This window comes from Pomacea canaliculata, linkage group LG6 (assembly GCF_003073045.1).
Source record: "Pomacea canaliculata isolate SZHN2017 linkage group LG6, ASM307304v1, whole genome shotgun sequence".
NCBI classification, from domain to species: Eukaryota; Metazoa; Mollusca; class Gastropoda; order Architaenioglossa; family Ampullariidae; genus Pomacea; species Pomacea canaliculata.
Window position 1 is genome coordinate 19,341,271 of NC_037595.1, and position 19,510 is coordinate 19,360,780.

Genomic DNA, 19,510 nt, shown 5'->3' on the forward strand with positions numbered 1-19,510 from the left:
GAACACTTTGCGTGTAAGCGATGTCAAATGCCACACATTTTTGTTTAACATGAGGCAAGTTCAGATGATCAAGGAAAGTAAAAATCTCACAACCAAGACATATTTCCCTCAGGCTGGCAGTGAACAACCATACCCTGTCTGTAGCATCCCTTCTTTCCAGGTGTGCTCTGCACAGAAGCTCAAAGATGCGCTTGTGGGGTTCTCTCCATCCTAGAAGCCATCGGAGGATGTTAGTCTGTTAAAAGCAGTCAAAGGTTTGAGGATCCGGCACAAACCTTCTCGTTTATTTACATAGCTAGCGAATGTCTGAACACTGCTTACTTCTTTTAGTTGCACGAGAGACAGCTTTGACCTGATCAACATCTATGTCTATGTGAATAACAGGAAGGGGGCCGCTTACTGGGTTTACTCCCCCATTGTCCACACATGATCTACTCAATAGATAATGCAAGTATCAAGTCTGGTGTCTACAGTGGAAATACTTTTCACGACCGAGTTCAGAAATACTAGAATTCCTTTGGGTAACCATCTGCATTTCAGATAAGCATTTCTCACTAACTCATTGCTCATTAGTCTGTTAATGTTTCTGTCATTAGCCTGGAAATGTGCACTCGCAAAAAAACCCTCAGCTTCTTGAGACTGACCAAAAGCAAGACATAATACACAGCATGTTACATACAACAAGAATCTGTAACGAGCGAAGTCGTGCGTTCCCTACATTGTTGAAATTCCATGTGAAAGAACTCTGGAGTTTTTGCAATGTCTGCCTAGCTCCACATTGTGTTAGACACTCAGCTGCTTCCTAAAGCAAAATGGAGGGGCATAAACAAGAATATCCAGGAGGGAGATGTGCGTCCATAAAAATGTGAGTAAGTGGTTCTTTGCCAGCCATCAGAAACAGAGAAATACGCGCGAGGCTCTGTTACAGACTGGAGGCGCCTGTCCCCATTGATTACAGGGGCCATCCCCCGCAGATTTTTGTGCTAAATTCACAAAGGGAGGAACTTAGTCAAGGCATGAGCGAGTAGGGAGGCAGCTTTGTTACCCTCCTCCATCATGCCGTTAACCTTTTCCCTGTCGGATGTTGCTGTTCTCGAGTAAGGTCACGTGAAATCACTTTCCTTTGTAGACGTACATCTTCCTTTCTTCTTTTTAATTATTTACCTCGTTTTTGAAAATAGTTTTGGCTTCTGGTAAACTCTTTGAAACCAAGATTTCAACAGTACATTTAAAAACACTGCATTTCACGTGGTTGAGAAGAGTTAATGGCTGAAGGAAACAGTCTTCTATAAACCCCGGCACGTGCTGGCAGAGTAGACGGGGGTTCAGTCCTGGTACTTGTCTCTTGTGGTCACGTGCACTGTTAATTCACAGGTACATTCCTTACCATGCCTGATTACTCACATCAAGAAAAGGAAAGGTTTAAGACTTGACCTACAAAAACAACCGAATGGAATGAGAAACACGAAAACTATCCAGCTAAACCACGCAGGTAAATAAAGGAATTTTAAAGCTCTACTACGGTGCAATATATTTTCTGCAGACTGGGTGAAACATGATGCAAAGTATTCTTTCCCTAAATTTAGGTAAAAACATTTTTTGTTCTTTTTTTTTTTTTCTCTTTTTTGCCTAAAACATTACCATGAACAGAATGGCAATAAAAGTGTGATGATCATGGAGTTATTCATGCACGATGGTCTCCAAAAAAAAAAAAAGAAGCTAAACAGCACATGGAATATTCAGACGCACGCTGAGGGATGCTAACAATAGCCTCCATTTGGTTATCCCCACGTCCTGCGCTCGTTGAGCTCTGCGCTCCGATGACTTGGACGAGACCATCTTCAACATTTAATTTTAGTGGAAATCTACAAATGATGGCATGATGTGGTATAGTGTCAGGTCATACCTGGTCATGACTTGTCACAGTAGACCTCTCAGTGAAACTACACGTTGACTTTTGTTGTTTGCGTTTTAGTTAACACAATGCTTGTCATTCATCTGGCCGTTTATCTGTCTGTGTCGATGTGTGTACTCTCCCTTCCATCAATCGAATAACATGGAAAAGAATATTATTTATTAATCACGCACATGCTTTTAACTTAATAAAGAGAGCTACCAAGTCTCTTTGCCTTCTCAGACTTAACCATTAACCTTTTTTTACATTTAGCATCCCATCTTTTCCGTGCCATCTTGTTCTAGCTGCTAGCAGAAGGCGTGGCTTGCATGCAAGTGAAAGAAATCCTCAGGGTCAGTGGAGGTTTCCAAATACCTTGCCTCGTCTGCTTCTTGCCAGTCCTGTCAGTCTGCACACTCTGGTCTTAATGTAAGACTACAATCAATCAACCCTTTATTTTAGTGGCACCACCAGCCACCGGTGTCCGTCTTCATGCAGCGCCTTCTACCGCCATGGCATTAGGCGGCACACCAGGTCACGAGGGTTTTACTAGCGGCACCATCAGGCCTCTCTCTGTCTTTTAGCAGCATCACCAGATCACGATATCTGTCTCTCTGCAGCATCAACAGACTGTTGAAACTTGCGAAATGTGTGCACCACCAAATACTGCAAAAGCACGGGCTACAAGATTTTTTCAGAATTTCATTTTTTTTCCTTTTCTGACTTTTTGGTGAGGACATGTTGACCTCTGGTCAAAATAAGTGTTTTCTTCAGTTTCAGATCATGGAAGGGTAGTGGGAATAGCTAAAAATAATGGCTCCCCCTCCATATTTTTCCCTTGTAGGAAATCCGTCGTCAGCACGAGGCCGCCCAGCCTCCCCCCGTGTATTGATTTTGCCGCTGGAAAGACCTGCTGCTGCTGCTGCTGACCATGTTGCCCAACATCCCCCAATATTCACCCCCAAACCAGCAGCGCTGGAGGACAATTTATTCCGCTCATTCCCCTTCATTTCACTATTTTTTTCGTAAGCGGACAACAGAGCCTGGAACACAGCTACACGAGAGCTGCAACAGCTCAGTGACAACTGTATGGAGTGACAGTAGCTGTGTGAAGATGACAAGAGTTGTAGGAGGCTGATGGTGATAGTAGTAGTTCTTTGCGACAGACAAGTGTTGTTGAGGGTCATTGAGGATGAAAGTTGTTTTATTGCATTTTTAGGGAAGTTTGTATGGACTGACAGTTGTATCAAATATCTTTCTGTCTTTTTATCTATCTATATATATATTAACATGTATCAGAGGATTTATAGATTGCAGTATATTATAAATTGTTATATATGTGTAGTGTAATGTGTTCCGCATCCTAGAACTACAGATACGATAAGCTTTTGCTATGAAAATCCGAGAAAGGCTGGTGCTTGGATACTGTGCTGTGGACATCACCACTATTTCTTCCTCCTGCCCCTCTAGCCATTTCTTGTCTGTCTTCCTTTGGCGGTCCTGAAGGTACAGCACTCAAATGCTTGACGCCAATACAGCGAGGATATGATGTTGTATGGTTCAAATCTTCTCTTAGGCATGAAGCTTTTCTTGTTTATATACTTTGCGGTGATGGAAACTTTATTGTTTATTGTTGACTTTCAGTAAAAGATGATTTTCTCCTTACCCAAAATCCTCTTTTATATCTCTGTTTTTCATATTTAAGTCCTGAATCCAACTGCTTAGTTTGTTTAGCCGTCCTCCTACAACACCCTCTCTGTAAGTGATTCCGCGAAGCTGAACTTGGTTTTAACCCTTCATACGCCAGCGATCGATAGTCTCCCCTCCCCCCGCGTGACATGCACACGAGGCACCAGCACGAGTGTAATCCGGGCATTTTCCCGGTGACTGGTTCATCGTTATATACGCCCCCCAGTCACCCGGCAACACGAACGTGAGGTTCTTGGGCAGGTTTCCTCAGCACCGGATGGGGATGCACGTGCCAGTATGATAAATAAACAAGTTATTGTCATTTTTGCTGATGTCCTAATGCTATGTCTACTTGTCACGTGATATTTTAATGTGCTTTCTGTTGTGTCGCTGTTCATCTTTCCTCTTTATTGGTAAATTTAAGGTTTCCTTAGAAACAAAACTTTTTGTTTCCTTTCTTGTATCCGTGCGACCGCTCGATACGACCAGTGTATCGTCAGTGGGCTTGTAGCGGTGCATCAGTGTGATCCTGTCCGCCCAGAGCATCCTGGCGACACCAGAAGCTCTTCAGCCATGCTTTGGTCTACTGGGACAGGGTAGGCGGACAGGTGACAGACAGGGAGGATGAAGGCGAAATTAAGAAACTGCCAAACAGGTTGACCCTTGATGTCATTGTTGTCAGCGCCCGGAGATTTGTTGTTTGTAAGAAAACCTCGGAATCTATTAACACGCAGTGAAAAAAATGAATTATGAATGTTGGGGAGGGATCACTTTTTTTTGTTTGTTTTTGTTTTGAACGAGGTTGACAGGATGTGGATGGTTCGGTCTGTAAAGTGTCATTCTTTTATTAGCTCTAAAAACTTCCTTTAACTTTTATATTGAGGTGTCATAAACTTTTGTTATATTCTAATTTTATGTAAAATTATTTAATTATACATTATGAGATATATATATATATATCCTGTATATTATGACATTGTACGTGATTTGATTATATAAATTATAACAGAAATCATAGGAGGACTCATAGTCTGCTGGTATGAGCGGTCGAATGTGGAGCAAAAGGTCGATTGTTGGAGACAATGCTCAACACGTGTCTGTCACACTCCCCAGGCAGTATAAGTGCTTTTTAACAGAAAATTAATACCTGATTTATCAAGGACAGTGACAGTGGCGGAAAGAGTGCTTCCACGCGGCCTCCCCTAGAGACGTTGAACCACTCACGTTCCGTTGCCCTTTCAGCCTCTAGGCTCTGGGGAACGTTTTACGATTTGACCTTAGCTATATCGTATCGCACTCAGCAGAAGCCTTGGCAGCAGATGATGTGAGGAGGGGTATGATGACGAAAGGGGGAAAAGTGAGAGATGGAGTGGCAAAAGAAATGGTGGTCTGCGCAACTACTGGGTAATTTGATTGTGGAGTTACAGAAAGCAGTGAGTACCGACCTGTGTAGTAATAAGGCTAGCTAGCCTCGTGTGCATGAGACCGAGCTCTGTGCTGGAGAGTGTGCGCTTTGTTAACAATTATTAGCGCTGATGGTTTGTGGAGTGTCACCTGTCAGGCCAGCTCCCAGCCGCACCGTGCTTCTCTGCATTCCTACTTTCTCTCGTTCCCTTCCTCATCCTCATACCATTTCCTACCTTCCCCCTTTTTTTCTTCCCCTTTCTTTTCTCTCAACCGAACCAGCGTTTACAGCTTTTCGAACTCTTGTACCTGATAAACTTTCCACGACCGACTTTTTAAGGGGGCACTGTCAGAAGTGGAGAATGAAGCGAAAACCATGAAGAGTACACGCTGCTTGAAGAACAAAATGCACAGATTGTGTAAAGTATTCCATGTGGACAAAAAGTCAGTATAGATATCTCACTTGAGTATTATGACAAATTTGCGAAAATAGCCTGAGAGAGTAAATGTGTATCTACGAACACCTCCAATGTATTTAGAGTAACTGAGTTTGGACGACAAAGGATCATGTATTTTCAGAAACCTATTAAAGATTTCCGCGTAGTTTGTCTTTCAGTCTGTCTGTTCTTATTTCTTAATTGGCATTCTTGATTTTCTACCATTATTTACCTTCTGATAAGTTGTTTGGTTCACTTCACTAGAGTTACGTCCCTTCTTTTTTTGTTTGCACTGTTATGACCGCCATTGCTGTCACTAATGACAACATAAGACTGTTTGTTTTCAAAGACATTTAACCACATTCAACAAAACCACGTTCTTCTAATTCTACAGCGGTGAAAGAGAGCAGCATTGTTCTTGTGGCTTTCTGATAAGTATGATAACAGGTGGGCTACTCCATGGCAACTAGACACAGGGACTCATTGAGTTATTATCATGCTTTTCCAAAGCATACTAAGCATTATAAGGCCTCGGGATGAAGAAACAACAGAAGCTAGTGACTGTAGGTGTCTACCCTACACCCTTAATGAGAAATGCATTGGCCAAGTTACCGTAGATAAAGGTGTTATTTTACTTCAAGGTTTACTGACAGGAAATAAACTTGACTTCATTCAACAAAACCTCATTCTTTTAAGTTACACAAATCCCTTTTTAGGGAGTAATTTTGGAAAATACGCTGGAATTATAGTAAGCCATAGGAAGGAGAGAAAGTTCCGCATAAGCTTATAACTGTCTTTTCTTTTGTCTGTCTGCAGGATGTGAAAATCTGGACAGTGGGGTCGGCCTGTATGCCTGTGATCCGGAAGCCTACAGCGTGTTTAGCCCTCTGTTTGATCCTGTCATCAAAGACTACCATCGCATCCCGGAGAAAAAGCCCATCCATCACCCGGCGGCAGATTTTGGAGACCTTGAAAAAGTCAAATTTGAGGACCTTGACCCTGAAGGCAAGATCATTGTCAGCACGAGGGTCAGGGTCGGAAGGTCACACGACACTTATGCATTTCCTCCCATCTTGACGAAAGAGGTAATTGCTTTTAATAAAGGATAAAGAGAAGGGGAGAGTTTATTTGGAGGACAAGTGAAACAAATTAATTGTTAGATTGTTTGGGAAGAGGTAGAATTTGAAAATTTTCTTCTTTGCTTTACCTTAAATGATTGTCTGCTTCTTTGTGTCGCATTCGTGTTTTTACCTGCATGATATTTTTATGTATCTATGTAAGACCAAAATCAATGTGTGTGTGGCAAATATGTTGGTGTTCATGTCTGTGTAAACAAGTGCGTGAGCTCTTCAGTATGCACGTTTAGAGGGCTGTATGTCTGCGTGCCTTTTCTTTCTTTTTTTGTCGGGTGGTTGCTTTGTTTGCATTGCACCCTGTTGGGACTTGAGGGGCAAATCCTGTGCTGCTGAAATGAAGATGTCGAACACCTTTTTCTTGTTATTCGGAGACCGTGTCTCCAGATGCCGTTCTTTCAACTTGTTGTCTTCAGTGTTCTTAGACTGGCGTCCCTTCTGTCCTCTTTTCCTCGCACACAGCTTCCTTTCCTTTTACTCAGAAGTGAACATTCTGGTTTGTTCTGTTTATGAACCTAATAAAGTGGTTTACCCTCAAATAAAAACTAAGAAGAAAACGTTTTAACTTCTTTAAACGCTTTTAGAATGAGGAACGTAAATTATTCATGGCATGGCGTCCGGCCAAGTTGAAATTTCCTCTTTGGCTGAACTCACTTTAAACGTTTATGCAGCTTTGAATTTGCTTTTACATTTGCGAGAATCGAGCTTTCGGTTCACGGTACAAGTAGACTTTAGATGATGTTACTTACAGAAAAGTGAAGCCAAAACCATATACAGTCCATTCCGGTTAACCGGAAGAATCGCTTATTCGGTCCGAATCCTTAAGAACCGAAACAAATCCTGTTACATAAGCCTTATATTACTCTCTTTTTTTTGACTAAACTTCCAGCTAATAGGACCAGAGAAAAGAAGAGAGAATGAAAAAGCCAAAAATCGCTCTCTTAGAGCGGATTTAAAGCAGGTCAGCGACATATGGGAGGATCAAATGTCAGGAAGTCCAAAAAGTTGTGTTGACAAGATTAAATCCAGTGGGAGATGAACTCGTCAATCACGATTTCAGTTTACACGAGTAGTGTATCATTTAACCACCTTTATGATTCAAAAAGTCAAACTTGATCTCTAGCATTCACCTGCACTGTTGCAGCAAAGAGAAGAGATGGAGAAGAAGTCGGTAGATGCGCTGAACAGTCTGAGCGATGAACTTCAGGGTACCTACCACCCGCTGACGGGTATGGACCGCGCTACCCAGGACAAACTGACAGAAGATCATTTCCTCTTCAACGACAGTGACAGGTGATTGGGCGCACATAGCAGCCTTTCTGTTCGTTTGTCGTCCGTTCGTCTGTATGCACGTCCGTTTGTCGATGAGTAGATTATTGAGTTAGTACTTCCCTGCAGCTGTTCTTTCTCCTCTACTTTCTTATTACGAGAATATTTCTATAATTTTTTTCCCCTAATATCCTCTCGTTATTCTTATTCAGGTTTCTAAAGGCTGCAGGCGGGTACAACGACTGGCCCACAGGCCGTGGGATTTTCTTCAATGAGGCCAAGACTTTTCTGGTGTGGGTCAACGAGGAGGACCACCTGAGGGTCATCTCTATGCAGAAGGGAGGCGACCTGGGAGCTGTCTACAGCAGGCTAGTTAAGGTACACTTATTGTGATAATAAAAAAGTCTTTGCAGCTGAGATATAATGATAGTTTCTTTCATTTATTTATTTGAATGAAATCAACCACATTGTGTAAATCTATATATATATTACAATCGCTTCCAACCTGAACACCTTAAAAAGGCTTTAATTTTGTGATTAGCCTGGTTTAATAACTAGTTTGGTAAGTCAGGTATGAACCTCATTTAGGAAGTTAAGAAAGGATATTAAAGGTCAGTCTTAAAGGATCAGGTATTTTTTGAAGAATATTGAGAGTTAATACCAGTGTTGGTACAGTTTTGTTCCCGCCAGTGCTTAATCCATACGAAAACAAGGAGGCTTGGGAACAAACCATGTAAAATACAGCAGCAATGATGTCTTTTGCGCCTTTGGCATCTAATTATTTTGATGCGGTTTTCCGTGTTTTTTTCACACTATTTATGCATTTTCAATCATCAGGCCATCAAAACTATTGGCGAAAAGCTGACCTTTGCCCGCGATGACCGCCTGGGCTTTTTGACATTTTGCCCCACCAACCTCGGCACCACTCTTCGGGCCTCCGTCCACATCAAAATCCCCAACCTTGCCGATCAGCCCAACTTTAAGACCGTCTGCGACAAATACCACCTTCAGGCGAGAGGTAAGTTCTGCACTCTGTTTCTGGGGATTATATTCATCTAAAGCTACTCGAGCTAATCAGATATAATATTGTGTACTTAACAGTCATTTTACCATCAGCTTCAGTGTCAAAGCTGCTTATAATACTAAATTTTATTCAACCAACGAATACACTCATTAAATTATTGTTTGTTAAGTGTTTTGTCTTAATTGGTACTAGACACAAGATTCTGTATTTGCTCGCTCTCGCTGCTTACAATATTTAATTGTTTTTAGCAACGAACACATTGTCATTAAATTATTGTAGCCTGGGTTGGTTTGCATTCATTGTTACAAGGTCTACGATTTTGTACTTTCTGGTACCGAGCGCTCATCTTACTGTTGAAAGGTTTCTCAGAGTGGAGCTGCTTATAAAACTAAAATAATTATACAAGCAAAAGGTGTGCAGGGCTTTCAAAGTGTTCAGCTAGCGTTTGAAGATCTTAAATGATGACTGTGTCGATAACAAAATAGCTTCCCTCACGCGCACCTTGCACGTGCAGGTATTCATGGCGAGCACACAGAGAGCGAGGGCGGGGTGTACGACATCTCCAACAAGCGGCGCCTGGGGCTGACGGAGATCCAGGCCGTGACGGAGATGTACAACGGCGTCAAGGAGATCATCAAACTGGAGAAGGAGCTGGCGTGGTAAGAACACGCGCTTTTGTGCGCCATCTGGGGGCCAAACAGAAGAAAAGCGTTCGGGAACAAGAGAACCCTTAGTCTAGATCCCCCATAATGCATCTGTTTGAACTACACCGTCTGCACTCTTGGAATGGCCGTGCGAGGCGTTCCTTGTTTCCCCGTACAATAAGTATTTATCTCTTCTGACCGGCTCGTCGCCAGTCAGTGCAGCGCCATCTGCCCTGGCCTTATGAAGGAAGGTAAGATTACAAGTTTGGGGATCAGGTAGCCGAGATGTTGCCCTCACAATTAAGGGAAGTTTATCTCTATGAAAACAGGTTTTGTATTGCCAACAAGATTCCAATGATTATACAGCTTTAAGATCTTTGACCTCTATAGAGGTGTGCTTGTACGATGGAAGTGACCCAGACCTGGGTATAGGACGTGTTTGTCTTGGTGAAAACTGAAAAATAAGGTTAATTATTCTATTTTTGATTTTTAAAGGGTACATACACTGAAATAGGTAATGTAATATTATGCATGGGACCAATTGTTTAATCAGCTATGTAAGCAAACCATTCATGTGACTTTTCTATCTACTTTATTACTTATATTATCTAGTATATATATATAGAGGCCAAACTAATCTTTGACATATCTGTCAAAGTATCATAGTCAAAGAGATTACCAGGTCCTTCTTCGGTGTACCGCTTTAATGTCATATAGTTAATACAATACAATACATCTTTATTATTTATTGTAAACAATCATAACAACAAAATAGTTTTCTTGAAGCGATACTTCTGTTAAATTAATATTATGCTTATGAATGTTGTGTAGAGATATATTATCACTGAGAGGTGTGTTGTCGCATTGAGGATGCTCTATTGAAAACTTTATGTCTACGTATAACAATTGCGTATATTCAACTGTACTTTCAGTATTTACCCTTAATTAGTTTGTATTGTACCCAAAGTTTAAGCAATTAGTACTCTAAATGAATAAATCATAATCCGAAATTTTGGTATTGATTAGCCATGAGTTGGTGTCGACTCACTGCGTACACACATTTTGTGAGCATCGTAAGTAAATGTATTTGTCTGAATGTTGTCGGGCGTGCCTGTCACGTGGTGTAAGACATACGAGCGCTATGCTCTGTATTCATGCACGTGTGGGTGTGCGCGCGCACAGGCGGCCGGAGACCCTGGAGGAGATGTTCGAACATGTGAGCAAAAACAAGAGCTGCAAGTCGCTGATGAAGAAACATCTCACCAGGGACGTAGTCGACCGACTGAAGGACAAAACAACCTCCCACAATGCCACGCTCGCCGACTGCATCCGGTCAGGTAGGCGACATCTGATCTTTTCACTTCATCTTTTGTAAACACTCGTAAATAGCAACAGTTTCTTGTTTATCTCCTTTTATTTTCTGTATATCTATTTTCGTATATTTATTTTACATCTTTTTAGGTTTTATTTAAATTAATAGCTATTTTACATCTTTGACTATTTTTTAAAAAAGTATTTCTTCACTTGTAAAAATATTTACCTACCTTTCTTTTTTCCCTCGTTTGGTTTCTTCGTTTTTCCTCTTTCCTCTGTTTTCTTCTTTCTTTTGTTTACTTGCACTTTTGTTCCTTTATTTTTACTTCTTTTCGTTGGTTTTCCTCTCATATTTATTGTTTTCAACTTTTATAATGATTTGCACTGTGTTTTATAGATACGCAGCAAACATGACATGAAGAGTTGAAAACAGTTACACTTTTGTCGGAGAAACTAAGTAATCAAGTACTTGCAATAAGTCGAAAATAACTGGGTTCACGCCAGTTCTTGGCATAAAATAAAAGTGATGGTGCACTCGTTGATTTTACCTGAAGAAGCAGACCTTAAAGCTAAAAAGAATGCACAGTGTAATTGCTTCTGTCACTGGCATGGACCTGATGGATCAATTGCTGGGTGCAGAGCCCGTTTATAGGACCATATTCTCTCTCTTTTCTCTTTCAATCTCTCTGTGATAACCTTTAAGCGATAGGGTTAAAATCTTTTGTTTTTGCAATATATCCATGGAAACACACGCAGCTTGTTCCTGGTATACTGGCCTGTATTGTTTTTCTTTGTCGTTAAACAACTGAATGAGAGAGCATGGAGTCCGTTGGATTTAGCCCTGTATTTACTGTTCTGTGGACCAGTCATCTACACACGTCCTTCGGATAAAGAAACTGTTCGAAAAACGGGCTTCGGCATATGTTGCTCTTGTGTTCTCTTTCCTCAGAGTATGCAAACATCAGAAAAAGAAAAAACCGAGCTATTTTCAAGAGATTAGGGTAATTTTCAAAAGAGGGAATTTTTAGATGGGGGGAACAAGAAGTGAATTCATAACAGCTGTCCTGATATCAATTTAAAGTCATTAGACCAATAAAAGTATTAGACTAGAGTTTGTTTATGTTACGTTGCTATGAGTGACAGCAATCAATAAAGACAAACAGACAGGACAGACAGAGTTGAAGACTTTGTAGCTAGAATTTTGACAGTGTATTGTTTTTCAGATGATCTACTCTGCAATTAAAATTTTTAATCCCTTGTTGAGAATCGTCGGTAAAATGAATTTCTGCATTTGGTAAAAAAAAAAAATTAATTAAAATTAAAATTAAAAAAACACGCACACAAAAACACTTCACATAACTGTAAGTGTGACTAGTGTTTTGCATCCTCTTAAGCAGGCAGGCTTCTTGTAAGAGTGGGGGCGACATAAAATACAGTAGAATATATCTTATTGTCTTCCTTGCTTATCTGTTCTTTAACTGCGCAGGTGCGCTGAACCTGGACAGCAGCGTGGGTATCTATGCTGCTGACCCCGAGTCCTATACTGTCTTCGCGGACATCTTCGATCCTGTCATCAAGGACTACCACAAGATCAAGGCCAGTGACCCCATTGCTCACCCGGCTTGCGACTTTGGCGACCTGGAGAAACTAGAGTTTTCCCAACCTGGACCCCGATGGAGAACTGATCGAGTCTACCGCATCCGTGTGGGCAGAAGCCACCAGGAGTATGCCTTCCCACCGGTTCTGACCAAAGAGGTAAGAGATGTGTGAGTGTTAGACATAGATGTGTGGGCTATGGCTGATAAACACATCCGTGCACTTTGTTGTGGGAAAAGCTTATTTGAAAGAGCTCGAGGACCACCCATGCAATCAAATGGTGTCTTCTGTGGGTATGGTGGGTCGACAGCTGAGTGGAAATAATGTGATATCAGTCGCTGAGTGTTATGGGGTCAGCAGAGGACGTTACTTGATCCATTAAGAGGTCAGCTGAATATGTTGTGGATTTGGATCGTTGGTTGGCTACCTGATCATAGAGGTGGTGGGGGTCAGTAGCACAGTATGGATGTAGAAGTCTCACAAGCTGATTTGGATGTGTTTTGGGAGGCAGGATCGAATCAGTATGGAAAAGAAGTCGGTGGAGGCTCTCAAAACATTGACTGATGAGCTCCGGGTACATACTACCCGCTGACTGGTATGGACCGCGCTACCCAGGACAAACTGACGCAGGATCACTTCCTTTTTAACGACAGTGACAGGTGATGATGATGGAATGAAAGACAGGAAATTGATTCTTGTTTGTTTGTTTGTTTGTTTTCTTTATCTCTTTCCACGAAACTACGAGCGTATTTAGGTTTTTCAAATCCTTATTCTGAGAAAAGAACAGAAAAGCTTATCATATATATTTTGCCAAGTGTTAATTATCGCAATTCGAATAATCCGGACATAAAATAAATCTCTCTAAAATGGCTCTTTCTTAGATTTCTAAAGGCTGCAGGCGGGTACAACGACTGGCCCACAGGCCGTGGGATTTTTTTCAACGAGGCCAAGACTTTCTGTTTGGGTCAACGAGGAAGACCACCTAAGGGTCATCTCCATGCAGAAGGGAGGCGACTTGGGTGCCATCTATGTCAGACTGGTCAAGGTAGCTTTTTTGTCTATCTGTTTAAACGTTGAAATGTTTATATCCGCAATCGTGTTCTTAAGATTGGACGCCCATGTACTTATGTCATTCGGTCATTCTTTATACTTGCTACATAATGTAGCGACTAAAGACGACCATTTGGTTGCATAAATATTACATCTTATAAAGATTACTTTCCAAGATTTCTTATTTTGTTTTGTAAAAGACAGATATCTTGCAGAGCTATAAGCTGATTCAGCAGATCATATCTTAATCATAACGGATTGCTTAGCAAACCTGTCCATGTTCCACAGGCGGTCAAGGCATTGGGAGACAAACTGACCTTTGCCCGCGACGACCGTCTAGGTTTTCTGACTTTCTGCCCACCAACCTGGGCACAACCCTGAGAGCTTCAGTGCACATCAAAGTCCCGCATCTGGCAGCTCGCAAGGACTTCAAGTCGGTCTGCGAGAAGCTGAAGCTGCAGGCCAGAGGTACAGGGGGTCAGAGGTCAGGTAGAAGAGGCTGTAGATAATTAATTATGTCCTTGGAGGAACAATCTGAAAGATGAAGAAAAAGCCAGAAAGGGATTTTATTCATATGTTTGACGTTATAAGTCAATATCTGTTCTTAGCTAGAGTCATGGCCCAGACACTCCTTACCCACCCATCACACAATTTTACTAATTATCCTAAAACAAAAGAAATTAATGGGTTGATAATTGCGTAATTTCTGGTGGTCTGAGGAGTTTGGGTTGTGTCTCTGGGAGGAAACTTCGCCTGTCCACCCAGCAGAGTTCTGCCAAGATAGTTTGAGTTTTCTGATGGTGGAAGGACAGGGTTGGATGAACTTCTGCTACTTGCAGTAACCTAGCCACGGAAAACTCACAGTGACTGCTGTAGCATATATCCTACAGCTCTCTTTTCCCTTGTTTTTTTATCTTTTCTTTTCGTTAAATTAAACAGTGAAGAGAAGAATAATAGTATGGCTATCTTTGAAAGACAATAGCCGATGTCTGATTATATGACCTGACAAATACACTCGACAAATACTAGCCTCAAGCGTGCTTCTGCGCGTGCAGGTATTCACGGCGAGCACACGGATAGCGTGGGCGGGGTGTACGACATCTCCAACAAGCGGCGCCTGGGGCTGACGGAGATCCAGGCCGTGACGGAGATGTACAACGGCATCAAGGAGATCATCAAACTGGAGAAGGAGCTGGCTGCCGGCAAAGGAGCCAAGTCGTCCTCGTCATGTCTTATCATCTGATCGTCGCCCTCTTTGCCACGGCCCTCGGCCATGTACTGACGTCACGTGGTACGGGAGAGGAACGAGGGACAAGGTATTGCCAGTGTGCAGGAGGCACTTCAGAGACCTTGGGAGGTGTAGGTTGGTGGAAGGCGGTTTTGTAACGTTTAGTTTGATTCTCACTGGCTGCAAACAAAGTACAGTGTAGGCTTATGAAGGAACAGTCAGGTTATTATTCTTATTATTTCGATTGTTTTCTTCTACATTTTGCTATGCACACAACTTAAAACTATTTCTCGTATACTATAATGCTGAACTGGAAGGAAGTGTGTTAGCTGTGATGTTTGTAAACCACAGACTGAATGGCAGGGCAGGAGACTACGAGATCGGGAAAGTTTAAACATTCTGATTTTTAAAGCAGTTATCATGGACTCTTTCAAGCTTAGCCACATGACACCTAATGTGCCTCGAGGCGCTGTCACCACTCGCCATAATAGAAAACATTCTAAAATTTAAAAAAATAGTTGTTTACATACATCCACCCATAAATGGAAAAGTCCACCCACACAAAAATAATAATCGAAAGACCATACCGTTGACATATATACAACCGATGAGATTTCATAGAATGAAAGTTAAAACTCCTGGTCCAATAAAGAATAAAATATAGAATTTCATGTAACACTCACTGCAAATCTTCATACACTGCTTAAAAATGTGTTACCAAAAGTGGAAGCTCCCGTTTATAGGAAATAAACACTTGTTTTGCGCTCGTGCAGTCGGAATAATTTTATGAACAACACATTAGACATGGTCTTTGCATTGCGTAACATTTTTTTAAACCGGTTCCTAATGTAAATGAGTGTTGTTAAATGAGTTTCCATAAAATGGCAGACAAAATGCAGAAATTAATATTTCAGCCACGAAGTAAAGATAATGAGAACTTACATTTAGCCATAGATTAATACTTTACATACCATTAAACTTTTGTTTCATTAAAAAACAGCTCAAAATAAACGATATTGTTTTCTGAAATCAGCAGCTTAATGAAATTTGTCCTTAAGTTCTGTTGCTTATAGGAATAAATAGACATACGTTTTGAAAATACCATTGGGAAATAGGATGTCGACCCAGGCGATATAAGATTGGTGGGTTATGTGCCAACATTTCGTGGGAAGAAAAGTGTCTGCCAGCATTAACAGTATAGATTTAATATGTTGTTTGAGTAAATGAAAGCTACACTTAAATCTATTTAATGCTTGGATTTTACATTGAACTGAATAGAGGGAGGTAATCAGAGGTTGTATTTGTTGATATGGGGAAAGACGAGTTGTCTACCTTACGAGCCGCTAGAATTGCATAGAATGATAAATATTGATAAATTCTATGTCACTTTATAACCGTCATGGCTCCGATAGCGCTAGGAAACATATATATATATTTTGCTACTTATCTCTTTGAAATAATCTTTTACAACTTATGAAGATTTCTAAAAGTGATTAAAGACAGATGATTAATTATAATTTAAATTTAAAAAAATCTGTACGATTGTTTTTCTAAACATATTGTTGTGTCTTATACGACTCTGTTTTACGTGTGACTATGCATTCAGTTCATTTTAAAATATCTTTGGAAGCAAAAATCCTGTAAAACTGTATGTAGAAATTGTCTTTTTATGTGGATATCAATACAGTCACTAAATATTTCGTTTGTTTCATGTTGCTTTAGAAGGACTACAAAATTGTACAAAGAATTTTTGTATGGGCAAGTAAATTATGTTTTAGATAATTGGAGAAACCAGTATGAGAACGTACTCCAGATGGAGACTTATCACCTTTCTCTTGTTAAATCAAAAGTAATGAACTAGATGTCTCTGCATATTAATAAATATAAATAAAGTGAAGCCCGACTCGCCAACCTAAATCTAATGGTGTTCTGCATTGCCTGCTATCCAAAATATACTGACTTTTGCGAAAAAAACATGTGGCTCGATCCATTAAAACAATAAAATGCATGATGTCACCGAAAAGTGCAGGAAGCCTACCATTGTACATGTAACTTTTGTCAGTTTTGTTCGTTGAAAATTCTGAGCTTCTTCTCAAACGCAAGTAGCCATATATGATGTCAGAAACTTGTTCGGAACTGACATTCGCTCAATTTTGATAACACACATTCATAAAAGACCCAGTTGATGAAAAATCTTCGCCTAGCTACAAATTTTCATTTGCAGACTATCCAATGGCCGCATCAGCATTGCCTATAAATTGTGTCTTACTTATGAAAGCAGCATTATGAGCTCATTAAATCTGTCGAATACTTTTTGAACACATATACTTTGTGAACATTTTGACGTTTTTTGACAAAGTTTATATCTGTTGTTTTATAACTTATAGTTCTGTTGATTTTTGGCTGCAATGGGCGCTTACTCTGGCGGGAGTGTAGCACGAGCCACGGAAGCATTATCGCCCTTTGCTTGCTATAGAAGTTATCGGCGCTTCGTTTAGCAGACTTGTCACACCCGTGTAATTAAACCGCCATTTCCCCCGCCAAAATAGGCGCCCATTTTCAAAATAAGATTGATTAACAGAGGTAAATTATTTTTTGCGCATGTTGAATATGTTCTTTCTTTATACTTGTTTGTTGTGTTGCTCACGTTTGACACAGGTTGCGATACTCATGTATTCTGGCTATAATCAGCACAACCAAATAGTGAAAAATATTTTGTAGTTTTTTTTTCAAAGCGTGATACCATGTTTTTTTCCCAGTAGATGTACATTTTATTTTTTAGCCACTGCCTGTCGCACAGAATCATACTGGAAAAAACAAATATAACTGTACGATTCTCCTTCCTGCAAAGGAGTATACATGTACACTGTAAGGAAATAACATTTAGGTGCAGCTAGGGTTCCCAGTTCATTTATTGCGACTGTGTTAATATTATTTCTAGATAACCTTGATAGGGGTCTAAGTACAACATTGTAAATAACAGTCCTCGTATGCTCACTAAATGTTGCAACCTGTTTTGGATTTACAAATGTCAGTACTAATTGCTGAAATTCTTTGAATGCAAATAATGTAAAAAAAAAAAAGACATGAGGCTTAAGACGGAAAAGTCTACTGGTGTTGTTCAAAAGCCTATTATTTTCTATTGTTGTGGCTCTTTATTCGGGCTAGAATGGAACAAATGATTAATTTTCCACCTTATTCTACATATTTTAATGTATTAATTAGTCTACATTAATTAATTCTAATTAATTATTCTACATATTTTAATGTTATTTCCTGCTCTGGCGCTTTGATTATTAACGTTCGTGATCTGTCTCTGAATATATTTCTCTTGTTCTTTGGTTGTCATAGTTCTGTATCATGAGGGCGCGTTGTTTATTGTTGATTTTTTATAGCTCAATAACTCCACAATCGTGACACAGCTGTGGGAACTGTAAAGAACAACAGAATGACACGAAAAAGGGAAACAATAGTAAAACTAGTTTTAGAAATCATTAGACAGGCATTCCTAACCTTCCAAAAGGTAAAGTTTTAGATGTTAAATCCTTCATAAATAATGATAATAGCAACAACAACAACAACAACAACAACAAGCGTCCATGACTCAGCTGACAGGTTATACGTGACATTCATACAAATATTCTTTCTCGGGCTCGTTTAACACCATTCTCAGCATGACCATACTATAAATTTAACCAGTGTGAGGCATTATCTGTAGTCTTCAGTAGTCAATGGCGTGCTTTGACTGTGCCTCTATATGGTGTACGCAACCATGGTTGTTAATATATCTATTTTATTTATTCGTTTGTTTAACATTAATGATTAGATAAAGCCGTCAGGGACGCCAAGAAAGAGTATATTCACCTAGGGTGGACATCCAGTTTTTATTTTTAAACTAAACTTGCAAATGCAAGACAGATGGTCTCGATGATTAAAGTCAACTGTAGTCACTTGATTCTAGAAAATCTCTTTCTGAATACTTTTGCTGCGAATATTTGACCTGCTTCTATTTTACCTTCATTTTATGTTTAGACAGGTCGGCAGTATTATGTTTACACGGTTTAAGGGTTCATTACTTAGTGTTCATTAAGTTCTAGCCGCTTGCAAAGTGTACCTTGCCTGTGAACATTTGTTACAGTAATAAACGCTTGTAAAGAGTCATCATGTATTTATTATAAGTGACCGTCGCCATTTACATGTCACATGATTATTGTACTTCGGCGCCTTGCATTTGTTTGTTTTCGATTTCTTAAAGAAAATGTACACAGTTTCAGTAGCTATTCTCGTTCCAGCCAGGACTTCAGCAAATTGTTTTGTTTTGTTGTTTGCTCGGAAAACTTCAGACCAAATTGAATTTTGGTACGTCTGCATATTTCCAGGCCTCTAGTTTGTATGCGTGGGTGTATGATACAGCACTGCTTACAGGCTTGTCTTTGTACATCGTGAAATGTTTATTCATTAAAGTATTTAAACAAGGACAATAGTAGAAGCTTTTGATTATTTGAGCTGAATATCCGTGAGTGATCTGCTGACACTAACTGAACTACTGCACACAACTACTTTATGTTGGAAAAGTATAATGGCTTTTCCTATCCTTTGCAAGAGCGGAGGAATTATGTGGATTTCTGTAGAAAAAAGTGAAAGTAAAATTCTCTTTTATCAACTTGACTGTACTTATTTAACTTCTGGTGCACATCGATGTTTACGGTAACAGAATCGCCGCTAGATGTCAGTAAGTAACCTAAGCAGCTGTACTGTGATGAATTCCTTTTTTCCTGTTTGCTGCGACTACCAGGTAATAGTTCCCCGCCACCTCAACCACCACCAC

General features: G+C 40.2%; 1 protein-coding gene across 1 annotated transcript in view; it reads left to right on the forward strand.

The window, feature by feature from the left end:
* LOC112566921 (arginine kinase-like) overlaps nt 1–19,160 on the forward strand; it is a 52,932-nt gene extending 33,772 nt beyond the window's left edge. The window contains 14 exon segments of the mRNA XM_025243350.1: nt 6,241–6,509; nt 7,702–7,850; nt 8,039–8,204; nt 8,664–8,844; nt 9,365–9,509; nt 10,677–10,831; nt 12,295–12,563; nt 12,916–12,973; nt 12,976–13,063; nt 13,286–13,360; nt 13,362–13,449; nt 13,743–13,812; nt 13,815–13,922; nt 14,510–19,160. Coding sequence (XP_025099135.1) covers nt 6,241–6,509; nt 7,702–7,850; nt 8,039–8,204; nt 8,664–8,844; nt 9,365–9,509; nt 10,677–10,831; nt 12,295–12,563; nt 12,916–12,973; nt 12,976–13,063; nt 13,286–13,360; nt 13,362–13,449; nt 13,743–13,812; nt 13,815–13,922; nt 14,510–14,697 — 2,009 coding nt within the window. The 3' untranslated portion in view covers nt 14,698–19,160.
* The last annotated feature ends 350 nt before the right edge of the window (nt 19,161–19,510 follow it).